Source organism: Numida meleagris, chromosome 5, assembly GCF_002078875.1.
Source record: "Numida meleagris isolate 19003 breed g44 Domestic line chromosome 5, NumMel1.0, whole genome shotgun sequence".
Taxonomy (NCBI): Eukaryota; Metazoa; Chordata; class Aves; order Galliformes; family Numididae; genus Numida; species Numida meleagris.
The window spans coordinates 57692317-57719800 of record NC_034413.1 but is presented as its reverse complement, the minus strand read 5'-3'; the positions used below and the strand labels follow the sequence as shown (position 1 = coordinate 57719800).

Below are 27484 nucleotides of genomic sequence, written 5' to 3'. Positions count from 1 at the left end.
ACAGCAGGCTCTGAGAATGGCAAAATATACATTGAAGAGGACCAACTGGCTTTGACAGAATCTGACTGTTGATATAGAGTCTTAATGAACACTGTGTTTTCTGATCACCCTTGGTCCATATGCTTGAGCCGTTGCAGGCACAGATGATGGAAGTCTGGATTTGGCAGTGGATATTTAACACGAAAGTGGATGGCAAGAATGGAAGAGCTGTGGAAGCTGGAGGCCAGCACTGATGTAGTAGGCAAGAATAGCAGTGACAACTGACACAGAGCAAAACACCTCTGAAAACCATAACCAGAAAAGCATTACCAGAAAGACCTGTCAAAATTGATGTAAAATCAGGGAACTAGCAGAAATCACAAGAATGAGCAGGACCACGCACACACAATTTTTGATGATGGCTGAACACAGTCCCCCACACTGACCACCACCAAACAGCACTGGAGGACCACAAAGCCCAAGAACTGAGGGGTGTCCACAGTGATAGGACCTGGAATTTTTCTCCAGTGGGAGAAACAGCTGCCAAATTTAGCAAACTTTGTTGGTGGAGCTGATGTGGCTGCTCTGTAAGAAAATACAGATAACATTTCTTTAGGAACCCAGCAGACAACTGGAGAAAAGATGCAGGGAAAAGGAGAGACCTTCTGCAACACAGGTCTGGCTCCAATACATAACGCATTCTGCATGTCTCAGGAGTGTACTATTTCTATTTGCACATTTTAAAGTCCTGCATAGTAGCACAAATGGGATGGCTCGAGGAGGTTGTAGGAGTTGAGAGAACTGTGCTATGGAAGGAAGAGACCCTCATCAGTATTTCTGCCATCAATACTTTGGGGAGGAAAGAAAAGAGAAAATCCCAAACCCCAAGCCCCACACTAAATGTGCACTTGTTCTCTCAGGCCGGCAGCCTCGAAGTTCATAAACTCGGAATTACCTTGTTTTGGAATAAACTGTTCTGAAAATAATTTCCAATGGCTTCACCGAGTTTGCTTTGCTGGTGGCAGCCCTTCGGCTCCAAGCTGGCACGTGTATGAAGCTCTTTGAACAAGTTTTGACCTTCCTTTAGCCCCTCTGCCCATCAAGCCAGGTAATGACATGCTTTGTATTGCACAGAACACATACAATTGACAAGTTCATAGTGGTGTTTAAATATTAAACAATCTAGATGGGCTTTTGAGTCTTATGCCGCTAGGAAAAGGCTCAGACCATACCCATCTTTGAAATTGGGCTGCGGGATCATTTGCACAGTAAGACAGACAATAAGACTTGTATACACTGCCATGCAACAGAAGAGACCCCGAACCGCCAGCCCTAAGTGGAAAGTTTATTTCTAAGCACAATATATGGAAAAACCAAACCAACAAACCCCACAGATATAGAAAAGGTTGTAGCAAATCCCTGGTCAAGTAGGACTTCATGTCGGTCACTACCCTGCACCTCACAGCTGTTTAAAATGTCATGCAATGGAGGAGAGGGCACTCGGACGACACCCTCTGCTTCGGATCGAGGTGGATCTCCAAGCAGGAGAGGGCCCGTGGTTCTCCTGCTGAGCGATTCGGACTGCAACCAGCAAAAGGGCAGCGCTGCTCACCCCCACCACACGCCTCGCGACTCCCTGTGGCACTTCAGCAGGCTTTACCAACGTGGATTCTCACAACACCCCTGTGAGGTAGGTACGTATTGTTATTCCCCCTCTGCGTGGATGGGGGACTGAGCCGAACAGCCCAAGGCTACAGAGTCGGTGGCAGAGCTGGAGTGAGAGTACGCAGAGTCCTGTGTGCTCGGATCACTAAGTCACACCACTCTCGCACGGCAAATTGTGCTTCTGACCTGATAAGCTTTTAGCCTTTTGCCAAATTAAAGGAATTGGAGTTCTCCATATTAAATGAGTGGAGGACAGGGAGGGAAACAACATAATATCTGACAGCCTTCTGTTCACTGATGTATGCCTTCCCAAAACCGCCACCATTACCCGTCTCTTGGAATGAGCAGAGTTTCCAGGACAGGCATGGGGGTGAGGCTGCTGTGTTTGCTTCCTTTGACCAGGTTTCTCTCTACTGTGGATCAGAAGTACTTCTTCCAGAGACTGTTCACTTCAACACCTTCATTCTGGGGTAGCTGCTTTTAGAGATGATCAGAATTGTCCCTTCCTCTCCCTCCTGCCACCAATGTCCTTTCCCTCACCACAGCCAAAAGCACTCTGGTGAATAGTAAGATTGGTCAGATAAAGGTACAGTGGCCTCAGAAACCATGTTGTTCACATCTGTCCTCACCAAGTCAGCTTTCTTGGCTGGTGTTTCACCTCCCAAATTCTCTGCTAGAGCAGTACCTGCTCTGTTGCCTTCTGATATTCAAAGGGACACTGTCAAGTAATCTGGATGAAAAATATGACCCTGCCTTAAAACGCTAACCTCCATCTCCAGCATTGCAGAATGGCTAGTAGTTTAAACCTGGTGGCTAAATTTGACACCTTCCCCAATCCAAAAGCACTTGACCCATGGCAGCCTTGCTGCTGTGGGGGCTGGTGGCTCACATTTGCCATGGCTCCATTAAAAGCTGTGAGATGTGTTGGTACAACGACAATGGGCAGTCAGACACAGCCACTGTGCAGTGCTGCTCAGCACTTCTGCAGAATGGGTGCAGTTTGGCTGAAGTCCTTATAGTAATTTTTGGGAGGGTTGGGTTCAGGCTTGATCACTATGGGCTCATTGTTTTGGGATTCCTGAGCTGCTGCTCCTCAATAAGGTGATCTGTTTTTAGGCTTTCTACTCTGACGTTTGCTTTGTGGCCGTTGCATCGGCAAAAGAGCTCAACCTCACAGAGCTGGGAGATACTCTACATGGAGTGAGGATAGTGAGCAGGAAATTGGGAGTATGGATCTCTTCCTGTTCCAGATGAAAGGTGGAGAAGGACGGGGATGGTGAAAGGAATGGCGTGAGTAGAGAGAACACTACATGCCAAATGGAAAAGAACAATATCAGTAGGGAAAGAAATTTTATTTCCAAGATTGTAAGAGAATATTACAAACAATGGAGAGTAAAAAAAGCCCAAACTCTAAAAACTATTTTAAAAGTACTTGACAGTGTCCCTTTAATATCCACAAATGATTCAGCCATTGTGCATTGAAAGAGAATGTTCCTGAAGAGCAACAAGTACCTCCGTGGATATATCCCAGAGAAGGAGACTTACTAGAAGTGTTATATATTTGATCAGCAACTGTGCTCCCTCTTCAGACTAACTCTCTGTTGAACAATTGAATGGAATAGACTCTGTAACAAACAAACTGGATGTGAAAGGTTCAGCCTACAAGAGTGAGACTGTTACAAATTGAGCAGCAGGGATAAAGACAATGAAAAAGAAAACATATTTCTCAAATGTATGAGTATATGAATCAGCAAAGTAGCAGAAACCCCCAGAGGTGGGTCAGCTTTTTGTGACTGGAGTAAAACGGAAGGAAATTAACCTGGGATGCCTGCATGGAAAATCGTGTGTGTGTGAGTGAGGAAGATGTGGATGCTGGATTTGGGGTTATGAAGGCATAAATCACACCAGTACTTGTGCTTGAAACACCTGCGGAGCATTTGTACAAAATTCGCCAAAAATGCCTATACGTCGAATAAAAGTCATGGAACGCCCTCCCTCCCCCCTCCCAACTCCACCCTCACAAACCCTTTGTCAGGAACATTATGAAAAACCATGATTTTTGTTTTGGTGAAATTTGGGTACGCCTGGGGCTTTGTTGCATTTTCTTGGCGAGATGATTCAGTGGTCGGTTGTTTTTTTTCCCATAAATCACTACTGAAAAAGCCCCAGCCATTTCACTTCAGATATCCTATGGTAAATAGAACAAGGTTCCAGAATGACTCATGAACAAAACGACTCATAGCCCTGGTTAATCACAGTCTGGAAAATAAAAAAACTCCAAATATTTCATTCCCTTCCTTGTTTATATAAATCTCACACTTGTGTGCGTGTGTGTGTGTGTAGGGCGGGTGTGTACAGAGCATCACCTATTCCAGGTAATAGGATTTGTAAGACATGCTAAACCGTCTGTTCCTCTGCTTCCCCAGACCTCTGCCTACTCAGTTTTTAGTCTGTATTGCACTTGTTTTGTTGGTATTTTTTTCTTTTTGTGATTTGTGTGGTTGTTTTTTTTTTTTTTCTTTTTCTCTCTTTTTTTTTTTTAACTGGCTGAAAAACATTAACCTCTTTAGCATGAGTGTGCAGCTCTCCCTCCACCTGCTTTCTCCTCAGCTGGCCAGGTGCCGCCTCTTATATCTTGTGCAGTTACCAAAAAAAAAACCTCAAAAACCAAAAGAAGGAACAGAAGAAGAAAAAAAGAATAAAAGGGAAGAGAAAGAAAAAGGCACACCATGCTCCTCTGCGTTACGAGTTCTGCGTCTCCTCCGCTCTGCGTTAAGGCCTCCTGAAATTCCTCGGCTCAGACCGTCGTGACCCTCATGACGAGCTCTCTGTTACTACTAGACTGACTCCTCTGTTCGTGAGGCCTCAGGTGGCTGAGTATATGCAGGATGGTGTAAGCACAGTGGTGGTCAGAGAGGGTGCCTGTGGCATGGCCGGCGGCCCGGGCCCCGCTGTCGGCCGGAGCGGAGTTAGTGGCTGTACCACCAGTGGAGGACGAGTGGGTGGTTTGGGAGGAGGGACGCTGATTTGTCCTGGTCCCTGTTTTTTGTTCCTCCATGTCCTTTGTTTTGTCATAGTTCAGCACTTTCCACTGCTGATTGACCGCCTGCCACCGTTTAAAAATCCGGTAAACCGAGGGCCCTTCGTGTATTATTAGACCTGGAGGGAAGGGGGAAAGCATTAAACATAAAATAGAGACAAAACTTTAGAAGAACCGCAAGCTACCCTCCATCGTGCCCTCCAGCTGACTCGTCTGCTCAGCTCTCCCTCAGCTTATTCAATGATAAATCATGGAATCATAGAATTGAGCTGGAAGGGACCCTTAAAGGTCTTCTGGTCCAACCCCCTGCAATGAGCAGGGACGCCTACAGCTCCATCAGGTGCTCAGAGCCCCTCCAGCCTGACCTTGAGTGTCTCCAGGGACAGGGCTTCCACCGTATCTCTGGGCAACCTGTGCTGGTGCCTCACCACCCTTACTGCAAAAAACTTTCCTCTTATATCCAGTCTAAATCTCCTCTCTTTTAGTTTGAAACCATTTCCTCTTGTGCTCCTGCTCTGCTGGATCCCTTTCCCCCTGAATTAAAAGGATTACAGCTTCATCTCAGCAATCAATAAACAGGTCTTAAACGCAGCAGAGTGAGTTACGCTCTTACAGCAGAACAGTATCTGTTTACCAATAAATGCCTGAGGTTTATCTATCACCGAGCTGGTTTTGCATGCTGCATAGGCATGATTCACCATGTGTTTGGAGGGTATGTAACTGCAGCTGACGTGCTGGTGACGTCTGCTGCACCAACGTCACTGCGAGCTCAGAGCACATCTCCCCACACACGCTGCAGCGGAGCAGATGCGTGCACAGAGGACAGGGACAGCAGTCAAACACAAGGAGGGGCTGGCTACACCTGTAAGTGGTTTGTCATCCTTGGCAAATATTTGCTCATTGGCAAAGCAGGTACCTTGCCAGACCTCATCTCTTCCAAGGGGAGAAAACAACACACTTGGAAAAAAAGAGCTTACGTAATGTCTGCCGTGAGTATGCAGAGAATGCGTATGTCCTGTTGCCCATCTGCATGCACCAGAACTCATATCTGGGGGATGGCAAGTGGGCTTTAGGACACTTGACTTCTCTGCATTTGAAAGAGAATGAGCAGCTCAGGCCCTTCCACCAGGAGTTAGCTCATCTCCCAGAACTCTGCCATCCTCCCCACAGTAAGAAGGCTGGAAGGATGAGATAATGCTAGAAGTTGTTTAGAAGATGACATTACATGACCATTAAGTATTGATACCATTCAAGTTACCAAGTTTTGGCAATACCCTTTGAATGCCATGCATACAGCAGTGCCTACAACACTGTACTGTTCTTACCCACTGAGGCTGAACGAAACTTCTCATGTAGACTGGCTTAGCTGACGCACTGTAATATAGTTAATAAACTTTACTGGAGAGTGGGATTTATGCAGTATGAGAGGGTCTCGGTGTCCTTGATTTGCAGCCATCTGTCTGATAGGAAAGTGCCCTTGTGTAACTGAAGCCAGACCAGCAGGTAGGGCAGGTACTAGTTGAGTTAGCACATGGATAACTTCATTTTTCTCAACAATGATGGCGTCACCATTCTTGGTCACCATCAACACTATCAGAAACATTTACAGTAAGAGCAGATTTTTGCCTACCTGTTCCAGGAATATAATTACAAGAGCAAAGAAAAGACCTACAAGACGTAAGAAGAAAAGCCATGCCAAAATGAGGAGACTGCCTTGTCCAGTGAGAGGTGATGATGGTCACAACAGAACACAGTAAGTGGTTTACTGTTATCCCCGATGAATCGAATGTTGGGGCTTTACCCTCCATCCAGCTTTCCCAGACTGTTTCTGATGACAGCCAACTATTGAAATAAACCAGTTCTATATAAAAAAACCCCCAACATATCTGAACGTCATCCTACCCTTAGGGCTGACCTCCCTTTTACCCACTGATGGCGTGCAGCCACCTGATTTCTCAAGGTATGCATATGACTTTACAAACTTTAAATTCTAGGTTTACTACCATCTGAGTTTCTAGCCTTTCTGATTCTAAACACAACTAGAAGCCCTACTGATTTGATCACAAATTAGCTTCAGGGGGACTCACATTCATCTTAATGTAGTGCTGAGCTTGTTTACTGACTGTAGAAGTAATTATATGAGTTAATTTAAGTATTCAAATCTAGCTATTTTGAGACATGGAAAATAGATGGGAAGTAAAATGGGCTAGAAGTATGGGAGATATCCTTATTCTGGTTCCCATAAACCACTGAGATTGCACAGGTATAATCCTGTAATGATGCCAGTTTTTCATAATGAAATAATATGATGTCATAACAACAAAGAAAAGAAGTGTTTTTTTCCTCTCTAGTTTGGAACATGGTTGAGAATTCTGACATCTTCTGATCAAAGCACAACCTTAAAATGCAGGACTTAGGGAAAGCCTGCAGATCCAGCCAAGGAGACAGCTTTGAAGCAGGGCTAAAGTGGATTGGTCCATGACAAGGGACATTAGACACATATTTAAATGAGCTGTCTGATCTGTAATGAATGAAATTCCACTCTTATCAATGACAGAGCCAATATTTCTCTGAGACCACTTTAAGCCTTGGATAAAAGAACCAAAATCAAATATTTTCTCCATGGCTGTAGAACATCCTCCATAGAATCAAATCCATTCTCCAAAGTATTAAACACTGAGCCAGGACTGTAAATCTATTCTTAATTACCTTATCACAAATATTTAATGCGCAGGCTGATTCAAGAGGGCTGTTTATAAAATTCTTGTTTGTTTGCCTTCTAATTATAAATGTTTATGATCTTATGCAATTAGCAGTGTGATGCTGATGGATGGGTTGCTGAGTCAACTGAGCACCTGTTTTCTTAGATAATTTTGGTTTCCAAATATTTATGAAAGTACAAAATAACTTGTTTTCCTCTGTATTTGCGGGGTTCTAAATTACTTATTGATTTCCCAGTGTCAAGCTCAGGAAGCTGTAAAATTAAAAAGGAACCAAGCAGAGGGGTGGGCAGGGAGGCGGAAGTAACAGTGATTCATTTGCAACAGTGAATGTCAGGATTGAGCAAGAGTCCATCACTTCATATCAACTTGCAGGATGCTTAACACTCGAAACAAATTTGGTCTGCCTGAGTTAAATTAGGTTAGGAATTCCTACGTTCAGCTGTGTGCACCCCCGTCCAGAAACACCCCTCCCTCGAGATTCATTCTGGTTAAGAGAGCTGAATCTTTCCAATTAAAGGCCAGAGAAAAGTGGAAAATCCTTCAGGAAGAACTGCATTCAACTGGAAGCATCCAGCTGGAAGAAATTATTCTGTAAGCCAAATCCTCTATATGTGGGGAAGATAGCAAGTGGTGTGAACTTCCCTCTTTGTGAACTTCTCTCCTTTCAACTCAGAAATATCTCTATGAGAATTTCAGACCGATTCCAGTAGTGGCCTAATCATTTTCCACTCCTCCCAAGTTTCTCTTTCCCTCTTCTGCTCCACAAAAATCTGTTCTCAGCATATCCTATATGAAAGACATCCTCTTCAGAAAGAAAATCTGTGTGAGTTTCACACAAATCTGTGTTGCTCCAGATTGTTGCCAGGTCCGTGAAATCCCTTTTTGCAGTGTTGGTGAAGTGGAAGTGAAGCTCCTAGAGAACGTGGGCACTGAAGATGAGTTCTTCTCATTTCGTTTGCTCATACAGAGACCTGACTGTACCAGTATCAGGGGAGATTTCCTGAACTGAAAATTGCTGAATGTCAGGGGAAATAATCAGAGAACCTATCATATATGCTTGTCTTGCTTATATGATTTCACTCTTATGTCTGTTTGTTTCCATGATAGAGGCACAGTAGTGAGCCAGACTGAGTTTTGGTCATGCTTATAACATACTAAACCCAGAACAATGTGCAAAGGATACTATTTTTATCTCTTTTTGCTATATTCACTCCCTCTATATATTAGACTTTCTTGCACTTTCTTTTATGACTTTATTACTCATGAGTCCATGCAGAGTCAGATCATGGGCAGCTCTGAGGAGCTCTGTAGTGTCTAGGGCAGGAAGATCACTTGAAGTTGGCCAGGCAAGGATTGTGCCAGTGCAGTTGCATACACACATCCCAAGCAGCTGGGAAAGCAAGCTGACAACTGTTGACACTGGGAAGGACCTATCTCTTCCATTTACCCACCAACCTCACTCTCATTCTCCTCCCAGAACAAGGATATTTGTACTATTTCTTTTCCAGATGATCATGCTGCAGTCTGCAACAGAGCTAGCGCTGCTGAAAGCAATTCGAGTTCCATGTTCTACTGATTGCCACAGCTACGCCTGAGCTTCTGCACACCTAAGATACAGGAATCAGGAAGAAGAGCATGACTGAGGGTGAGTATCATGGCCCAGAAGTAAGGCTGATATCACTGTAGGGTTTCTCTGAGCCTTACAATACCTGCCCACACCACACCGTGATCCACAAGGGCAGCTAGGCAAATATTCATAGTGCTGAGGGAGGACAGAGAAGCTGTATGCAAGGAGCCCTTTGTCTTCTCAGTTTAGCTGGGACAGAGGTGCATTGCTATTGGTGGGCCTGTGAGAAGACTCAAGAGAGGCCCTCATTAGCCAGAACAGCTGTTGGCAGAGCATGGGCAAAAAACAGATACAAAAGGACCCAAATTTGTACCTCCAGATGAGCAAGAGGGGATCACCTGAGGTACCACCATCCTGTGAGATTAACTTGAGTGGCTGCAAATCTTCAATTTACAGCAGCTTTGGAGCAGCAGCTTCCCAGAAATGACAAGCAGTCACCTTGTGCACATTGTCAGCTTTACCACCTAGCGATCTTTTCTCCAGGACCTCCAGCCTCTAATTAACCTTCCTCTCATTCCAACACTTGCTGTGCATTTTCTTGAAACAGACAGGTAAATTTTTGGGGCAGAAACTGTTTCTCCCATTTGCCACTAAAGAAACCATGAAAACAAGGCCTTTGCTGACAGTGAGCGGTACTTTGCCCTTGTGCTGTCACTCACATTAAATACAGGAACAAACATCACAATCCATCCCAGCCAGTTACTCTGTCCTGATTCTCATAAAGCCTCTGTCCTGCTATCTGAGCTGTCATCTCTTGTTTCCACCTTCAGCAGCTCTTCCACCCTTCAGTTTCCTTTCCAAATGCAGTTTCACCTCAGCCAGACAGCTGCCATGCTTTTGCCTGTTTCTGATGCTTTCCTTGGTAAGTGTCAGGGGAAGATTATGGCAGCTGTGATCAAAGCTAAATATTTGCATCCACAGCAGTGATGGCTTAGACCAAGGCCAGCCAGTCCTCCTGGTAGACAGCACTTTCATTTCTGGACTTTCCCCCTGCTGACATCATTGCATGCACAGACTCTCCTTTCCATTCCTGGGACTTCTTTCATCTTTTGTGGCAATTTCAAATTCCCCCACTTAACTTATTTCTTTCCCTTAATCTCAACCTATATGCTCCATCCTTACCTTCTTTTTACCTTAACATAATAGCAGAAAAGTGGCTGTACTAGTTCAGAGAAGGGGTCTGCCTATCACAGCATCCCACTTCCAGCAGTAGCCAACAGTACAAGAAGCCGGGACAGCACAACACAGCAAGGAGAGGGATTTTTCCCTGATGGGCTCTGCACACTGTGGGGACATGTCTAGCCACAAATGGTCTTTTTAGAATCACAGAATTGTTTGAGTTGGAAGGGATACTTAAAGGAAATCTGATCCAGCTCCCTGCACTGAACGGGGACACCTACAGCTCCATCAGGTGCTCAGAGCCCCTCCAGCCTGACCTTGAATGTCTCCAGGGATGGGGCATCCACCAGCTCTCTGGGCAACCTGTGCCCACGCCGCACCACTCTTACTGTAAAAAAATTCTTCTTTATATCCAGCCTAAATCTCCCCTCTTTTAGTTTGAAACCATTTCCCCTTGTCCTACCACAACAGACCATAGCTTTCTAGTATACTACACTGAAGTGTACTGACTTCTGCTCTGAGCTCTGCTTTTGCTCAGGTAAGGCTGGCCCTACACACCCCAAATTCTCATAGTCTCTCTGAGATTGCTCCACTCCAAGAGACACTTTAGAAATAACCATGAATTTCTGCCTCATGTCAACCTCATATCCCATGGTACACAAGAGATGAGTCACCAAGCTCCCAGTGTTCCCTCCAGTCCATTGTACTTTTCAGTGCATTCCCCTGTGCTTTAGCCCTCATCAGTGATGCAAAAGAGTCCTCGGTGATACACCTGGAAAAAAAAAAGCCAGAAGGACCTTTCCCTGGAAACATGGGCTGGAAAGGGGCATCTGTTGTCTGGCATCTCCTCAAAGTCCCTTCTAGCTGAATCTAATAAGTTCTTTAAACAATGCAACATGTTTAAATCCTCCAGGGCTGAGACTCAAGGCTGCAGAGCTGTGCTCTACAGGCACTAGTGAAGTGGATGAACCAGGGAGTGGGTAGATTTATAATTGAAAGCAATCTTATGGCATCAGTGGAACGCTCCACTTGGGCTGATTTAGGAGGGGAGAAGTGAATATCAAGTGGGGAATCGGGAGATTCTCTCCCTCTCCTCACTTCTGTTCATCATTCCCCGAATCTCTTCAATTTGACACTCTCTTTCTGCAAGCAGGCTCCCAAAGAGTGCAATGCTCAGAGCAGAGGTGCAGAGTCAGAACTATAATGCTGCCTTCCTTGCAGTACCCCAACGAAACACTCTGATGTGTTGTCACAGCATCGCTGTCTCTGGCACTGTGACTGCCTGGCCCAGCTTGGGTTAAGGGTTTTGTTTTCTCCTTCCCAAGGATAGCACTTAGCACTTCTCTTTATTGAATTCCATCCTGTTGACTTCTCCAATTTGGCAAGATCATTTCAAAGTCTGATCTGATCCTCCAGAGTGCTTGCGGCCTTACCAAGCTTGGTGTCATCTGCAGATTTTATAATAGCACTTCCTATTTCATTATCTAAGCCATTAATAGAAATAATGAAGAGAGCAGAGTCCAAAACATTCCTCCTTGAAATGTGTTTCCAGTACATCACTGACAACAACTACGAAAGCAGTTTTTCAATTGGTTGTACATCTGTTTTTTAGTTACATAATCTAAACCACATTTCAGTGTTTTCTTCTGGGGAATCTGAAAGCAAAGCATCAAAAGCATTGCTCAAGCCATGGGATTTCAAATCGACTGCTTCCTCCTCAGCCACTAGGATGGCGACCCTCCCAAATTAGAGGTGGTTATACTCGCATGCTCATCAGTTGGTCAGTTAATGATTTCTTCTAGTATCTTTCTATGAATCAGTTAAACTGCTTTGCCCTTCATTTCCTTGATCTGCTGTTCAAACCCTCTGCAATGACAGAGATTATATTCAAAGCTAGGTACTCTGCCTGCATTTCCCCTGCTGCCTGGCACCTCCTGTGTCCTCCCTGAGTTCACGATGATAAAATGCTCACGGGTCAGGGATTGCTCCTGCGGCTTCCTCTGAAGTTCATTAAAATGTGCTGACAAGGACACAGCTAACTTGTCTAAATATTTTTGAGTCTGTTCTTTTCTGATTCTGCCCTGGGCTCCTTTCTCCTCATTAAAATTATTTTAGTTAAGTTTTGAAGACTGAAACAAAGGCAACATTTAATGTTTGGCCTTTTTTTTTTTTTTCTCCTCCATCAAGTATTATTTGAGCTCTTAGACTTGCTTTAACATAACCGTACGGACCCATTTCTTGTTGCCTTCTCTCTCTCTAGATGGTCATCCTGGGGTTCGGGTCTGACTGGTTCCCATTCCTGTGTGATTCCTGGAGACCAGTCATTAGTTGCAGGCTCTTCTTTCTGCCTTTTTGTGATTGCAGCTTCTGATTTTGGGTCCTCAAAGAGATCCCGATGCAGCCTCAGTGCTCTCTTCCCACGCTTCTGAGCTTTCCCCTGCACAGGCACAGTTTGCTGTTGCGCCTTTAGTATCATCCCTTTTGGCAACCGCGAGCTGTTCGCAGCTCTTTTATCCTTCTGATTCTCTTCCCAAGAGTTACTCCCTGCTCTGCTCCCCTGAGGCTGCTGCTGCTGCTTTTCTGGAGTCCATTATCCTCACATCATACATTTCTTGAGTTCAGGAATGCTTTCATCGCACAGTCACTTTTCGTACAAACTACTGCTACGTTCTGATTTTCAGAGATACTTTGCTCTCAGAAAAACTCAAATATGAAGGATAGACTCCTTCCTAACTCTCATCTGTTTTCCAAAATATAATTTTTTTCCGCAGCACGTTTCCAGTGCTTAGTGGATAGTCTAGCCTGCATACATGAGGGTAGTCTGGGTAATGGATGACCTGGGACCTCTGTGCCATCCTTAAGACATTTCTAATTGTCATGAAGCACCAGACCAGTGAGCAGAATGCTTTTAGTCCACAGGATATCTAGCAAAGGTCTGCTTTGAATGCTGATACAAGGAGGCTGTGCAAGCTGGGAAATGTCCAGCATTGAAAGATACACAGCATACACCGAAAACTTATTCATAAAGATTAGAGCTCGAGTGAATGCTTAGCATATGGAAAAAAATAATTAGGTGATTATAATCAGGCATTTTGTTATCAATCATTCTCCATGCACATTTTTAATATGTCAAGAACTGATTAAATATGTGCAAGGCTGAGCTGTGCTTTGGCCGAGCAGAACTGGGATGGTAGCGTGGCTGGGCCCTGTTCACTGCTGTTGATCACAGAATCATTTGAGTTGGAAGGGACCTTTAAAGGCCCTCTAGTGCAACACCCCTGCAATGCACAGGGACAGCTACAGCTGGGTCAGGGTGCTCAGAGTCTAGTCCAGTCTGACCTTGAGTGTCTCCAGGCATCAGTGTGTGATGTGTGCCATCACAGAGCCCGTGGGTCTGAGGAAGACAAAACACTCTTTCTTCTCCTCATCACCCTTAAGTGTATTTTCTGTAAGGGGATTGCACTGATAGGCAGCTTTCACATGATTCTGTGTCTCATGCTTGGCTCTCCTCAGGTCACATGGGCCACAACTCTGGCAAAACAGAAGCCTTCCTTTTCACACCACTAACAGCACAAGCAGGCCCCCAAGCCCTCTGTTGCTGATGAACCAGTAAACTTTGGCTTAGTATGGCTTGGCTCCTCTCATGCAAGCTGGGCTGAAAGGACAGCTCTGCCTTAACATTTCCTCAGCCCCAGGTGGGCCAGGACCCCCTGCAATGGCAGCAGGAGCCCTTCTGCTTCCCTCCTCTGCTCCATCTGGCAGAGCAACAGGAGCAGCATCCCCATCTGAGCTATGCCCCAAGCTCTGCACAGCCATTAGCACCCACCCCCGGACTCAGCAGGATTCCTGCTGGCTGGAAGAGGGATCAGTGTGCCGGTGTCTCATAAGGTCACCACAGTTGCTGTGGTGTTGGTAGGAGGTGGATCACTTTATCCACTGGGATGAATGGAGATGACGGGTAGAGACTTCTTGTTATAGGGCTGATGAGAGCTGGGGTCAATACAGTGTAGGTGCAGTGTAGAGCTTTTAAGGCTACCAGGTAGATGCCAGCTTTGCGGAGAGCTGCTGTCTCCATACCTTGTCATGTCCTCTGCCCAGCCATGTGCTCCTCCACAACACATGGGCATGGCCCTGTTAAGCTGAGCTGGTAACGCCCCAAAAATGAGGAAAGTCTGGCAAACGTAAGGAGCTGATATCAAGCGTCCAAGGGACAGGAAATTCCTTTCCATTTAGCACTCCCACGTGGTTTGTTTGCAGTGGGAAAACAGCATCAGTTGTCTGCAGGATGCCATCTGTGATAGAGGAGCTGAGCTGGCCCTGGGAACCACACAGAGCAGTACCATTGCTCTAGAAATGCCACAGTATTTTCAGCTCTACGCATACAATCTATCAACCACAACTTTCTCCCGCCCTGCCCACTTTCACTCCCTGCCTCAGAACCTGGACAAAACAAACAAACAAAACAAGAGCTAACAGCAAAAATGGGTAAAATAAACCTCTAAGTAATCCTTGCTCAGGAAACAGCCAAGCCATAAACAAAAGCACTCCTGCAAGCTCAGCTGGCTGTGGACAGCTACAGCAAAATGGATGTTGTGCCCTTAAGGGCCCTTGTACTCCTGTGGTACTTAATTCGTAGCACTTGATAAAGCAGAAGATTAAAGGGCAGTCTCTAGCTATACAGGCAGCAAAAAAAATGGAGACTCTTCTTGGAAAAAGCAAATAAATAAATAAGGAGTGGAACTCCAGCAGCAGAATGCTCTTGGTTCTGAATCATACATGTCCACCATTCCTCACTTGTGAGTCCACCTGTAACTGTGCAGCTATAGGGCTTAAAGGCATTGCCCATATACCTTCTTGCTCTCTTCAAGATCCTCCTCCCTGCTTCACAGCACGGATTGTATGAATCCTTTTGGTGTATTTTTTCTCCCCCCATTGAAAATGAAGAGGACAGTAGCACCCCACACCTTGATAGGACATTCTGCACGAGAGGTGCATGGCACCAGTTGTGTGCATGGCAGATGCTACTGGATCTTTAGAAGAAGGGAAGAGAAGATCACTTCAAACTGGACTGAGGACAGCATTGGCCCAGTGCACACCCTGGTCTACTGGTGGCTTTATGGGTCTCCTTTACATCTTCAGGACATTCTCTGACAAGTCCAGGGAGGTGGATATTACTCTTGTTGCCACAGCAGTCAGCCCTCCTAGTAAGGGTTCTAAACCTTCCTAATCCTATAACTCATACCACTTTGACCAAAGTGCCCCTTTTGCAGTTGTGCTATATTCTCAGATATTCCTGGGACACTTCTCTAAAGGCAAAGCTGGGCAACAGCATTGTTTTGTGTAGAGCTTTGAAATCTGGCATCATACCAGCTTGGAGCAAGACTTGAAAAGTGATGCTGTCCCCCAGGATGAAAGTATATGTATATGTTTTCAGACAGATGAGAATGTTTCATTTGGACTTTTTTTTTTTTAATGTATTCCAATTCTGATGCTGAATTTAAAATGCTCAGTGTGAGCAGTCATCTCTAAATGCTAAATCAAAATGCTTTGTTCAGTAATGATCAAAATATGACATTTGCTTATTGAAGGTAGAGCTAATGTCTCTCTCTCTGTTTTTATTAGAAAATGAAATTCTGTAAGGGAAAATGGGGATAGCTTCACAGAGTTTTTCATTTTCTGAGGGGCGCAGGGCCTGTCTGAGCCTACCCCTTCAGATTGCTTCTGCCACCAAAGCACTCTTCTGCTAACTGTGCAGAACTAAGGAAGGAAATTGGAGCCAAGAGGCCAAGGGCCATGTTTATCATTTCTGATCCATCACTATCCAGGATCAGATCTTGACTTGAGACCAGCCACGCTCCTGTTTCAATTCTTGCTCACAGAATTGTTGTGTATGGGCCTGAAAGAAGGCTCTGCTGGTGGGTAGCCATCTTTAGGAGAAGAACTGATCAGTCACTGCTTTAAGAAGTGATTCCAGGGCTGGGTTAATGTGGCTTCACGATGACCTCTTCTTACCTCTTCCTCTGGCTTTCTTCATCCTAACTATACACCACTATTTATGGAGCTGGTGTGGAGATTGTACCAGCTGTCTATGAGGGAATCTCCTGCTATGACAGGCAGATGAGTGCTCCTGCCTCCACCTGTGGATGGGAGCTGAACCCAGTGACATCAGGCCCTCCATGCCAACACAGGATCCAGTGACGCGGAAGCAACGTTCTGATTATAACGTATCAGAAGATGCAGTTCACAAGGAAGAAGGACTTCTTTTCTCCCTTAGAAAATGTTAATTATGTTGCCCTCGCTAAATGCTAAACACATTGATCCACTGGAGCAGAGAGCACCATATGGTTATTCATGACAAAATACATCTCCAGAGCACTGTTGCAACAATGGGAAACTGTATGGAGCTGGATGTGGCGAAGGATCTGGGGGCTGAAAGGACATATGTAAAAGGCCTAGGTGCTGCCCTGGTGGTGCTGGAAGCCAAGGCCCACCCTGTAAAAAGGGAGAGAGAGGGAGAAAAGGGAGAAAAAGCTGCCAGAGCTGTGCTGGAATTTGGAATGCATGTTGAGCCTCTGCAGCAATGCCCGCTGGTGAGAGCAGCACACATATACATACGCACACTGGCTGGCCCCCTCTGCTCTTATTGAATAATCAATGCAGCATTAGATAAAAATAGGTCCCATCTTTCAGGAACAGAGAGGTGGCATGGCTTGGCTTTGCTGAGCATCCACTGTTCCTGGATAGTGGCCAAGAAGCCAGTGGGCAGCTCAGCTACTCAGCCTCGCTGCTCGTGCTGCTGGCCCAGGTGCACGGCCCTGAGTGAGTGGTGGCAAGGGACAGTCACTGCCCATCTGGATTGAGAGCCCCACAACACATCCTGCAGGGAATGCTCCTGTCTCCACAGCTGATAAATCAATGATTTGCTGAGAGGCTTTTAGGGCATGCACATTTTGGCCAAATGTATGCAAACCAAGATTCACGGTATGAAAAAATGAGCCTGTCTTTTTCCATACTGCCTGCTCTGTTGACAGGGCATGGCTCTGGTCACTCTACTTAGCTCCTCGTAGCTCATGGAAAACTGCTCTACAATGAGCAAGGAGGTGTCTAACAGCCTAACATCCCCCTTCAGTCAGACTAACATGCAAAGCTGGACTGTCCATCCTCCCCCTCTTGGGGCTGTCTTTGTCTCTCCTGGCCTGTTGGCTCCATTTTGAATGTTAGTTGAGAGAGACCTCGCAGACTGCAGGGACATCTTAGTTACATCTGATTTTAAAGAGACTTCTCGAGACTGGCTGATCTGGGACCATGCTCCCAGGCAAAACTTGTCAAAAAGTACGTGAACAGCATGGCAAGCTCTGCATTAAGCTGAAGGGCATGGAAGACTTCTGCATACTCATATGGGATTCTTCCAGGTGTGTGTAAAGTATACGTGTTTGCTTTCTGGGTTGGCCTCAGGTTTATCCTCTGAAGACATTTCATAGAATCATAGCATCATTTGAGTTGGAAGGGACACTTAAAGGTCACCTAGTTCAACTCCCCTGCAATGACCAGGAACACCTACAGCTCCATCAGGTACTCAGGGCCCCTCCAGCCTGACCTTGAGTGTCTCCAGGGATGGGGCATCCACCAGCTCTCTGGGCAACCTCCTCCAGCCCCTCACCACCCTTATTATAAAAAACGTCTTCCTTACACCTAATCTAAATCTCCCCTCTCTTAGTTTGAAACCATTTCCCCTTGACCTATTACAACACACTCTGCTAAAGAGTCTGTCTCTTTCTGTCTTATAATCCCCCTTTCAGATGTTGAAAGGCCACCCTCAGGTCTACCTGGAGCCTTCTCCAGGAGGAACTTGTCTTCTTTGTTTTGTGCTACACATATAGTGTGTCATCGAGAACACGTGGGCTTGTTGCTTTCCCAGAACTTATTCCTTGCTGCTGTAGCAATTCCTTCTGTGTTGTTTCAGAAACTTTGCAGATCTGAATGAAAGCATCTACTTCTGAGAATCATATCATGTATACAGATGAAGACTAAGACTCTGAAGGCACTTAACTTCTCAATTTCTCTTTATTTTGTTGGGACTTAGGCTCCTAAATCCTTTGAATGCTCAGGGCCCAAGTAACCTGGCTAGAAAACACTCTGAGGCTTCCTCAGCCTGGCATTTCCTTTAGGAAGCAAACCTCATTTAAAACAAAACCACATTAGTCTTGGCAGGAAGCTTGAATTGTGACCATCTCAAGGAAGCTCCATTAATTACTGCTCCCATTGCTCTATGAAAGATCAAATGCTGTGGATCACTTTTAATTGGCTATTGATTTCTTATGTTATTACCTACGGTTGTGCTGAGATGCCGTCAGACGTATTGGATGCTTTTGATTATTCTTGCTGGCAGCTGGGATTAAAAACAGCGGGCACACACTTCCTGATCTGTAATGGATTGCCATGGTGTGCCAACAAAAATCGTTGGCAGGATGAATGGTCCTGCTCTGCCTGTCTCTTGTGCTATTGAGCTGCAGCAGTGCAGCTATGTAGTGAAGGCAAATACCCTCAGGGATTGGCTGCCAAGGAAAGCAAGGGAAAAGCTTCAAAGAACATGAGGATTTAGTGCCTACAAAAGTGAGCGACTGTCAGCAGCAAGGCAGGGTGAGTCAGAGTGCAAAGAGTGGCTGAGCATGGACAAAGCACCAGTCCCACTGGACAGCAATCCAGGGAAAGTTGGATCAGGTTGCCTCTGCATCGCCGGGGATAAGCCCCCAACATGTCAATCGCAGGAATGCCATGTGTGCAAGCACAAGCGGGGCTGCACACACAAATGGGGCTGCACACACAAACAGTGACAATGACAGTGCTGCACACAACAACGTGCTTATGTCCTTTTTGAGCTGCATTTCTCTCCTTGGAGCAGACTTGGTGATTTCCTAAGTCTAGGCTGTGACATGCTCTCATTAGCTGACAGAGCTACTCCTTGTTTAACAGGAGATTGTTTCCTGTCCTCCTGACCCCAAATGACACTTTAATCTACAAACACCGACTTTCTCTAATTGCACCTTGACAGAAAGAGAGACAAACCCCTCCTTCCCCCTCCAAGGACTGTCATTTAATTAACAGGCAGGTATCTCTCAGGATTTACAGCCCAGCTCTAAGCTGCCAATCTCTCTACTCAGTAGCTCAGGCTCACTCCACTTATCTTTACATTTCAATACCTGCATTTCTGCTAATCCCTCTTTAGGCCAGATTTCTGGATTTATCTTGCAGAGACCTGTGGGGAGGGCAGTTAATCAAATGAACTGTCCCCACCTCACTTCTCATTCACCTCCTGGCCACAGATCTCAAGTCTATGTCGTAGCAGAGCAATACCTATGCTAGCACCGTTGCCGGTTTCTGGTTTAATTCAGCTCTCATGTCTGTCCTGCAGACATGATGAGAGGTAGCACACATGAAAGAGAGAGAGAGATCACAGTGAAAGACATGGCTGGCTGGATATCAAGAAGCATTTAGTCTGTTCCTCCTTCACAAACTGGGATCATCTCTCTGCAACCTGTTCTTGACATATGTTTTTCTAACAGGTTCTTTAAAATTTCCAGTATTGGAGACTCCTGAAAATTCCAAGCAATCCTTTCCAGAGCGTCCTGCCCTCCTGTTTGATACTTGAGAACAAAGGGGAGAACAATGCTGAAAGACCATTTTGCACATCTTGCCCAGATGGATACACCTTCTGGCATGTGGGACCACGCCGTCTGTCTTGCTGGTTTTGAGGTGCAGATTCACTTTATTTTGTTTGTGTTTTTGTTTCTTTTGGTGGGTGCAGGGGCAGCAAATGGTGTCTGTCCATTACAGCTGTCTTTGCTGAGCATGCTAGGATCTAGCACAGTTCAAAGAAAGCTTGTGTATTACCACATGTGAGTGGCTGAGTCAAACCCTCAAAATTTGGATGCATGGTTCAGTAGTCTCTGGGTTAATGCTTTCTTTTGAAAACTCAGTTTGGAGCAGATCAGGCAGTTTCAGAGCATGTGCATGCAGCTCAAATGAGGATAACAATCACCAAATGATCTGTGTGAATCCCAATTTGCATGTGTCAATTATTCTCCTGGGCAAAAGTCACTCAGTGACTACTCAGTGGACTCGAGAGATGGAAGAACAACCAAAGTGGAAACAGGCAGGACGTGCCAAGGGACTGCTTCAGCATGTGCTCATCTGGAAATCATAGAATCGTTTGAGTTGGAAGGGACCATTAAAGGCCATCTAGCCCAACTCCCCTGCAATGAACATGGACACCTACAGCTCCATCAGGTGCTCAGAGCCTACCTTGTTTTTCAAACCTCTGTTCCTCTGACAGTGGAAGCAAAACTCAGGATCAAACTGATGGAAGATGCAATTGGAATACACACAATTAGTGTAGGCCCTACAGAATAGCATCTGCAAGCTAAGGCTGTGCAGCCCGTTACCGAACAGTACACAATGTGAGTGTTATGTTAGCTGAAAAAAATCCCAAATCTAACAGGACTGAATGCATCTAATGTCCTGCTCTTTCCCCATCAGTGAGCATTTCTTAGTGCCTTATTTTTTTTTATACTCATCCACGGGCTGGAAAGCAAAAGGAGAAGAGGGCTGGGCTGTGGAGCAGGAGTTACAAAAATGCACAGACTGCACCCTGGTATTTCTAGAACTGTTGTCACTACAATTATCCATGAGAGGTTTTATCCTGAACTTGCAGAAGTGGAACTAAAGCCCGGGGAGGAGTAAAACCAGGCTTCGGGCAGTCAGGAGCAGAACTCTGAGTCTCCGGAGCCAGTTTTGCCCGGCTGTGATCAGAGACATTGCATGGGGCTGAGAGGCTTGGGAGAAGGATAAAAGATGGGAAGTAGCTGCTCTGCACTGAGGAACTCACCCCAAGTCTTATAGAGTGCTGCCATTGCTGCATCCATCACAGCCAAGGAAAGCTGCAACGAATGAGGAATTCACAGAATCATAGAATTGTTTGAGTTGCAAAGGACCCTTAAAGGCCATCTGGTACAATCCCCTGCAATGACCAGGGACACCTACAGCTTGATCAGGTGCTCAGAGCCCCTCCAGCCTGACCTTGAGTGTCTCCAAGGGCAGGGCATCCACCACCTTTCTGGCCAACATGTGCCAGTGCTTCACTACCCTTACTGTAAAAAACTTCTTCCTTATATCCAATCTAAATTAATTAAGCAGCTGGGATTGCAAAGGACACAACACAAGCATGTTTTAACACGGGTGCTGACTGCATGCATGTATCCGCTTTTCTGGAGAAATGTATGAAATGTATACAAAAGGCTCTCATGCTACAAAACATCATCTCTCCTGGCTGATCATGGGTGGGCTGCCTGCAAGCGCAGCAGACATGCTGCACACAACACGACTGGAGCCAGCCGTGGGTGGGCACTGCTCTGAGGTGCTGGGCAAGAGAAAACATACACATCAAGGCACTGCATTGTAGTGCTTCCCACTTGCTTTTGAGTTTGTGGGAAAAACAACATGTCTGGCCCACCAGGGCTGCCAGCTGTGCAGGGAGGGCTGCAAGGCAAGGGGCTGCTCTCAGCCGCAACTCTGAAGTATTCCTGGGAATGGGATGGCCCCTTGCTCTCTGACTGGAAAAATCAAAGCTCGCAGCTTGGGGCAGTGTGCTTAGTGATGACATCAGTAGAGATGCAAAGGGATATTTTTTACCCCCTAGAGAAGGTGGAGAGGAGAAATAAAGGCCAGATCCTTAAAAAAAAAAAAAAAAGAAGAAGAAGAAGCAGAAGCAGCAGCAAAACCCCTCAAATGTGAATCTTTCTGCCCCCCTCACTCTCAGTTCCTAGCTGGCATAGCTCGTTCTCTGCCATGTGGGAGGATTTAGCATCTATTGACAGATGAGCTAATCAGTTCCCCTCAGCTCTTGAAGCTTTATCAAAGCCAGTTAATCATATTACTGATGTCTGCCCATGCCAAGGCTCTCCTCTTCTGTCCTCCGACAACAAGGTGACACACGCACATGCCACATGCACAGAGAGATCACTTTTTCCACTCCCAATCACACCAACAAGAGGATGTCAGCAGGGCTGCAGTGCCAGCACATGGCGGCTGCCTGTCTCTCTTTCACCCTCCCTGGCCACTCCTTGTTGCTGTAGATCTGTGGTAGCTCACGACAGAGCAGACCAAGCTCACGTCTTGTCAGCACAGGGATGGCAGCAGTGGGAAGAACTGGTCTGGGTTTCGGCTGTGCTGTCCTGGAAGGATGCTGACACCAATCCGAACCCAGACCAGGGTGTGCTGCCCATACCTCTCTCCCTGAGGCCTGGTTAGTGTTACTTCCCTATTCCAATTTCGTCAACTGCGATACAAACTGTACTGCTCTTCCTGAGGGCTGACCTGGGGACTGTGCTCCTTTCCTCAGGAATGGCTCTACTCACGCTAGCACTAAGCCACCAAGCCAAGAGTACTGCCCTGTCCTATTTTTGTTTTCTTTTGGGAAACTCATTCTGTATTTATGCCAATAATGGAAGAAACCAGGCACGAGGGACCCTCTGGAATGCTCTTCCTGGCAAGATCATTTGAATTCACGTCATTCGTTGGCCTGTGCTTGGGTGGAAATTGATCAGGAGCGTGTTTGGAGATGGCTGGCATTCACTTGACTGTTTTGGTAACTACCACTGTTTCATGGCCTGGCTGGTGAGTGCCCACAGGTATTGCCAGCCATCTCCCCCTGCCCAGGCTGCCCTGGAGACAGAGACCTTGCCCTGAACCCACCACCCTCCCACAGCTCCCTGTACAGCCATGCACATGGAAAGAGCGTGGTGCTGGCTGCAAGGTGCAAACAAGACCCTGCTGTGGTAAAACACAGGGCAGTCCCTGTATCAGTTATTCCAGAAAGGTAGGAGTTTCCTCCCCAGTGTTAATCAATACTTGCCAGCCTCCCCTAGACCTCCCTGCCCTCTTCTCGCTTTGAAGAGAGATTTGTTTCTCTCTGGGCTTGCTGCAGGTTCCTCTGCCAGCCCAGCCAAGGAGATTCTCCAGGGCTGCAGAGACTGGCAGAGAGCACTGTGTAAAAGGCATTGAAAAAGCAAAGAAGGGGAAAAGCAGAGGAGGTTCAATCCAGGAACAGAGCTCTCCACACCATCTCCCGCTCCTCTCTGCAGGTGAGTGGGCGGTTGGCAACCCCGGCCATGCGCCATGAGATACGTTCACCCACCTATACAGACAATGTCCATGAAGCCATACATTCCATAGCAGATCTGGAAGAGCAGGTCCTGGCGCTGCCACTTGGCTGAAGGACTGAAGGTCGACCAGATGAGCCACGAGATACTGGCGATGAGGAAGAGGGAACCCAGGATGGCCGCTGCTATCTGAACCTTCTCAATGACTGTCAGGGAGATGGCCTGCCACTGCAAGGGACAGCAACAGGGAGAGGAGGGGAGACAAGGGAAGGGAGGAGGGAAAAAGAGGAGAAAGTAGTTACATGATGGACATCGCTATTTTGCTTCATTGCGGTGGTTCATGGAGATCCCAAAGATCACCTATACCTTATCTGTGCACCCTACACACAGATGCTTTTACCTGGTCCACCTCTTGGCTGGAGCAAGGCAGTTGTCTGAGAGTGCAAGGCCCCGTGTTTCCTGAGAGCACTGCTGAAAAGGAAAGGAATCCTGTATCTCACCAGGAAAGCACAAAGACCTGAGGGAGGCAGGAGGGACTGGTATAAAGACCCTGATAATAACATCCCCAAAACCTGGCCATCACAGGCCAGGACGCTGCCTCAAATGGACACCAGGCAGCAGCCTTGGTGAGGGCATCCTTTTATCATGAGATTGGTCTCAGACAGCCATGCTTTCCCTTGGAGGTCTCCCATGACCAGGCTCCATGCTGCTTGGTGAGATGTGACAGGATCACAACAGTAGGCAAGAAAGATCTCATGGAAGCAATGTACACCCCACAGAATGTTACCAACAATGCAAGCTGCTGCTGCCAGGACTCCCTGCCTTTAGGTGATGACATTGTGTCCAGGCCTGGGGCCCCCAGCACAAGAAGGACGTGGAGCTCTTGGAACGAGTGCAGAGGAGGGCGACCAAGATGATCAGAGGGCTGGAGCACCTCTCCTATGAGCAAAGGTTGAGGAAACTGGGCTTGTTTAGTTTGGAGAAGAGAAGGCTCTGGGGAGACCTCATTGTGGCCTTCCAATACTTGAAGGGAGCGTATAAACAGGAGGGGGATCTATTGTTTGTGAGGGTGGATAGCGATAGGACAAGGGGGAATGGTTTTAAGCTGAGACAGGGGAGATTTAGGTTAGATATTAGAAGGAAGTTTTTCACACAGAGGGTGGTGATGCACTGGAACAGGTTGCCCAGGGAGGTTGTGGATGCCCTGTCCCTGGAGGCATTCAAGGCCAGACTGGACATGGCTTGGGCAGCCTGGTCTAGTGGTTGGCGACCCTGCACTTGGCAGGGGGGTTGAGACTCGATGATCTTTGAGGTCCTTTTCAACCCAAGCCATTCTATGATTCTATGATTCTATGACATGTTCAGGCTGTTTACTGAGGTAAACGGCAATGCTTCTTCCTCAGAAGAAAAAAACAGTACCAACTCCCCCAAATCCATTTGCTACATCAAATAGCTTTGTATAAGCTACATTATAAATATCCAAAGCTACATTATAAATATCCAAAGCCCGAACTCCTCTCTGTCATCCAGAATAAAACTTCCTTACTCAGATTTATGCTGCTGAGAGGACTGTCCTGTAAAAACCAAGAGCAGAAATTGCTTTCTCTGACAAGACTTGGGGGGACATGGCCCACAGTGCCTCCTGCAAATCAGAAATCAAATGCGTAAACAGGCTGGGAGAGATGGAAATATATAGGCCACCTTTAGCCATGAGATACATGCCCTTGAAATTGCAGTAGGGCCAATAGAAGGATAAATACAGGGGGACATCAACCTCCTTCAAGTGCAGAGGATTCAGAGGGATTGAACATTTTTGCCTGGGTTCATGCCAAATTCAATGTCCCCGTGAGGTGTCAGCTCTGGAAAGCCCCAAGCACCCCACCCCTTTGTCAAACACATCCTGGGACACCAGGGTCATCTGTCAAGCCTCATAACCTCACTTTAGGGCAAGAAGGCAGTTTGCTCTTTAATACCCAGACCAACTAGAGGTCACCAGCGCTTTTGGGATATAGGGAGAACTTTGACCCTTGCTTGGAGGGCAGTAAGGTGACTTGTGCTGGCAAAGGGATGCACAGCACTGCTGCCAGTCTAGTGACCAGACCCCTGGACTGAATGCATTCCTTTGCAAAGCACTGCTTTGGGAGAAGTTGCATCTGGAAGGTGATCGCATGGCTTGGCTCAGAGGTGAGCTGAAGTGTCTGCCTCTGCCAGCCTTGGTCTCTGGCTGATGTCCTGCAAGGGCAGACAGCCCTCAAATTGTGCATCAGGGATGTACAGCTTCACTGAGGTGCTGGCACCAGCCTGATTCATAGCTGACCATGGAGTAGATAGATGACGGTAAAGCTCCTGAGAAGAGACAGAGGCTGTTCCCCACTGAGGCAGTCCTCTCCCCTTCCACCAAGTCTGGTAAACACTGAAGGGATGGGGGTGCGGGGAGCCTTTCCTAGTGCTGCCTGCTATGGTTTTGCTGCAGGTTCCTCACGTTGACCTGCTTGTGCCAGCAAAATCATTCTGCATCATTTCTCTCTCTCAAGGAGGTAATGGGCTGGCTCCTCACCATCTGTCTGGCACACTGCAAGGCTTGTGGCAGCAACAGGTCCTTCCAAGGTAGCAATTAAAGAGAGAAAAAGGAGAAGAAGATGTTTCCTACAGCTAGCAGCTGCGTACAACTGCTTTACAGAGACAGGGAGGCATCAGCGTGATTTTAAATACATTATACTTTCAAAGGAGATGTGGCTCAGGGCAGAGAAGCTACACCTGAGCACGAGCTTCAAACCTGCCTTTGGATGGGAGCAAAGATGCTGGAACACCAACAGAGCTGCTGCCTGGTGCTGGTGGTAACGAAGCAGCCCAGACTGTTCAGAGTGTGGCACTGAGGTGCAATTACCCACGGGTCAGAGCTGAATGGTGGAGAAAACAACCAGCTCGCACAAGAATATAATGCTTTCCTAATCTCTCCATCATCAGTAAGGCCAGAAAACCAGGGATTTAGTGGGTGAACTGGCTGTCATATGTGAACTGTTGAGTGCAGTGAGCTGCTGGGCTGTAGTGCAGTGCACCTTTAACAACAGGCAGCTCACTCACACTGTCAGTCGAGACTGACTTAGGGCAGGTAGAAAGCCCTATAGATGGTGTGCCACTGCTGAACAGGGTGGAACTTGGAGGTACCAGGAAGCATTATGGGCTTCCGTTGGGTAACAGAAGCAGCTTTGTGAGTACTGGGCTCACAGTGGCTTCAGAGTGCTGAAGCAGCTCTCTGCAATGGCTTTGCCAACCACACTGGAAAAAGGGCTCCTTGCCTGCAGAATGCTCTGAAGACTCATGGAATCACAGGATGCCTTGGGTTGGAAGGGACCTCAAGGACCATCCAGTTCCAACCCACTGCCATGGGCTGGTTGCCTCCCACCAGCTCAGGCTGCCCAGGGCCCCATCCAACCTGGCCTTGAGTACCTGCAGGGATGGGGTACCCGCAGCTTCTCTGGGCAGCCTGTGCCAGTGCCTCACCACCTTAAATGTCCTAATTCATTCAGAAACTGTCTGCCTGTCCTCTGCTACCATCATTCTTGGCTGACCACTTTGGCACAACACCCAGATGTTCATTCCCCAAAATTCTGTGCCCTAGATGCCTTAGAAAATGGTTCTTAGCAGCCCAGATCTGATGCCTGCAATGATCATAGCTAGAGATTAATCTAGGACTGATGCCTGCCCATCATGTCCCACTTGACATGATCTCATAATCTATGGTTTGTACTTGGGGCAAGATCATTTCCCTGTTTGCCTCAGTGCTTCTCTCAGAGCCTTGTAACCAACCCCCCCACCCCGCTGCTAATGTAACAAAAATTAATAATGTCATTAGTGTAGTATTTGGGGTCTGATCCATATTTCCCTTTCTTTAACACCAGCAGTCTCCAAAGATTCACAAGGATGAGCACAAGCAGATCCAAGGCACACATTTGCCTGCAGAAGATCTCTCTGTCTTAGTGCAGCAGCTTGCTAAGAAGCCTTGCTTGCTAGAAAAGCCTTCCTACACTCCTCTGAGAGCTCCCCCATGCCTGCCTCAGGCAGTTCAGTTTATTTTTATTGCTATATCTGACACGTCCCCTTAGTACGTATCATTAACATCCTGAGTGTGCTACTCAGCAATTTTGTTTCAGACCCAGCATCCCAAACAAGT

At 46.7% G+C, this 27484-nt stretch overlaps 1 protein-coding gene and 1 long non-coding RNA gene across 3 annotated transcripts in view; one reads left to right on the top strand and one right to left on the bottom strand.

Moving 5' to 3' along the window:
- Nucleotides 3729-27484, bottom strand: part of MARCH4 (membrane associated ring-CH-type finger 4) — an 81186-nt gene continuing 57430 nt past the window's right edge. Inside the window, exons 3-4 of one of the 2 annotated variants that reach the window (XM_021399100.1) lie at nt 23346-23538; nt 3729-4803 (exon numbers count right to left, since the gene is read on the bottom strand). In XM_021399100.1, coding sequence (XP_021254775.1) covers nt 4442-4803; nt 23346-23538 — 555 coding nt within the window. In that variant the 3' untranslated portion in view covers nt 3729-4441. Of the gene's footprint in view, nt 4804-23345; nt 23539-23710; nt 24272-27484 lie in introns of those variants that run through there. The other variant, XR_002439410.1, reaches the window with a different exon arrangement.
- LOC110399805 lies at nt 5091-23595 on the top strand. Its single transcript, XR_002439413.1, has 3 exons — nt 5091-6437; nt 8916-9052; nt 19717-23595. It is a non-coding gene; the product is annotated as an uncharacterized LOC110399805 (long non-coding RNA).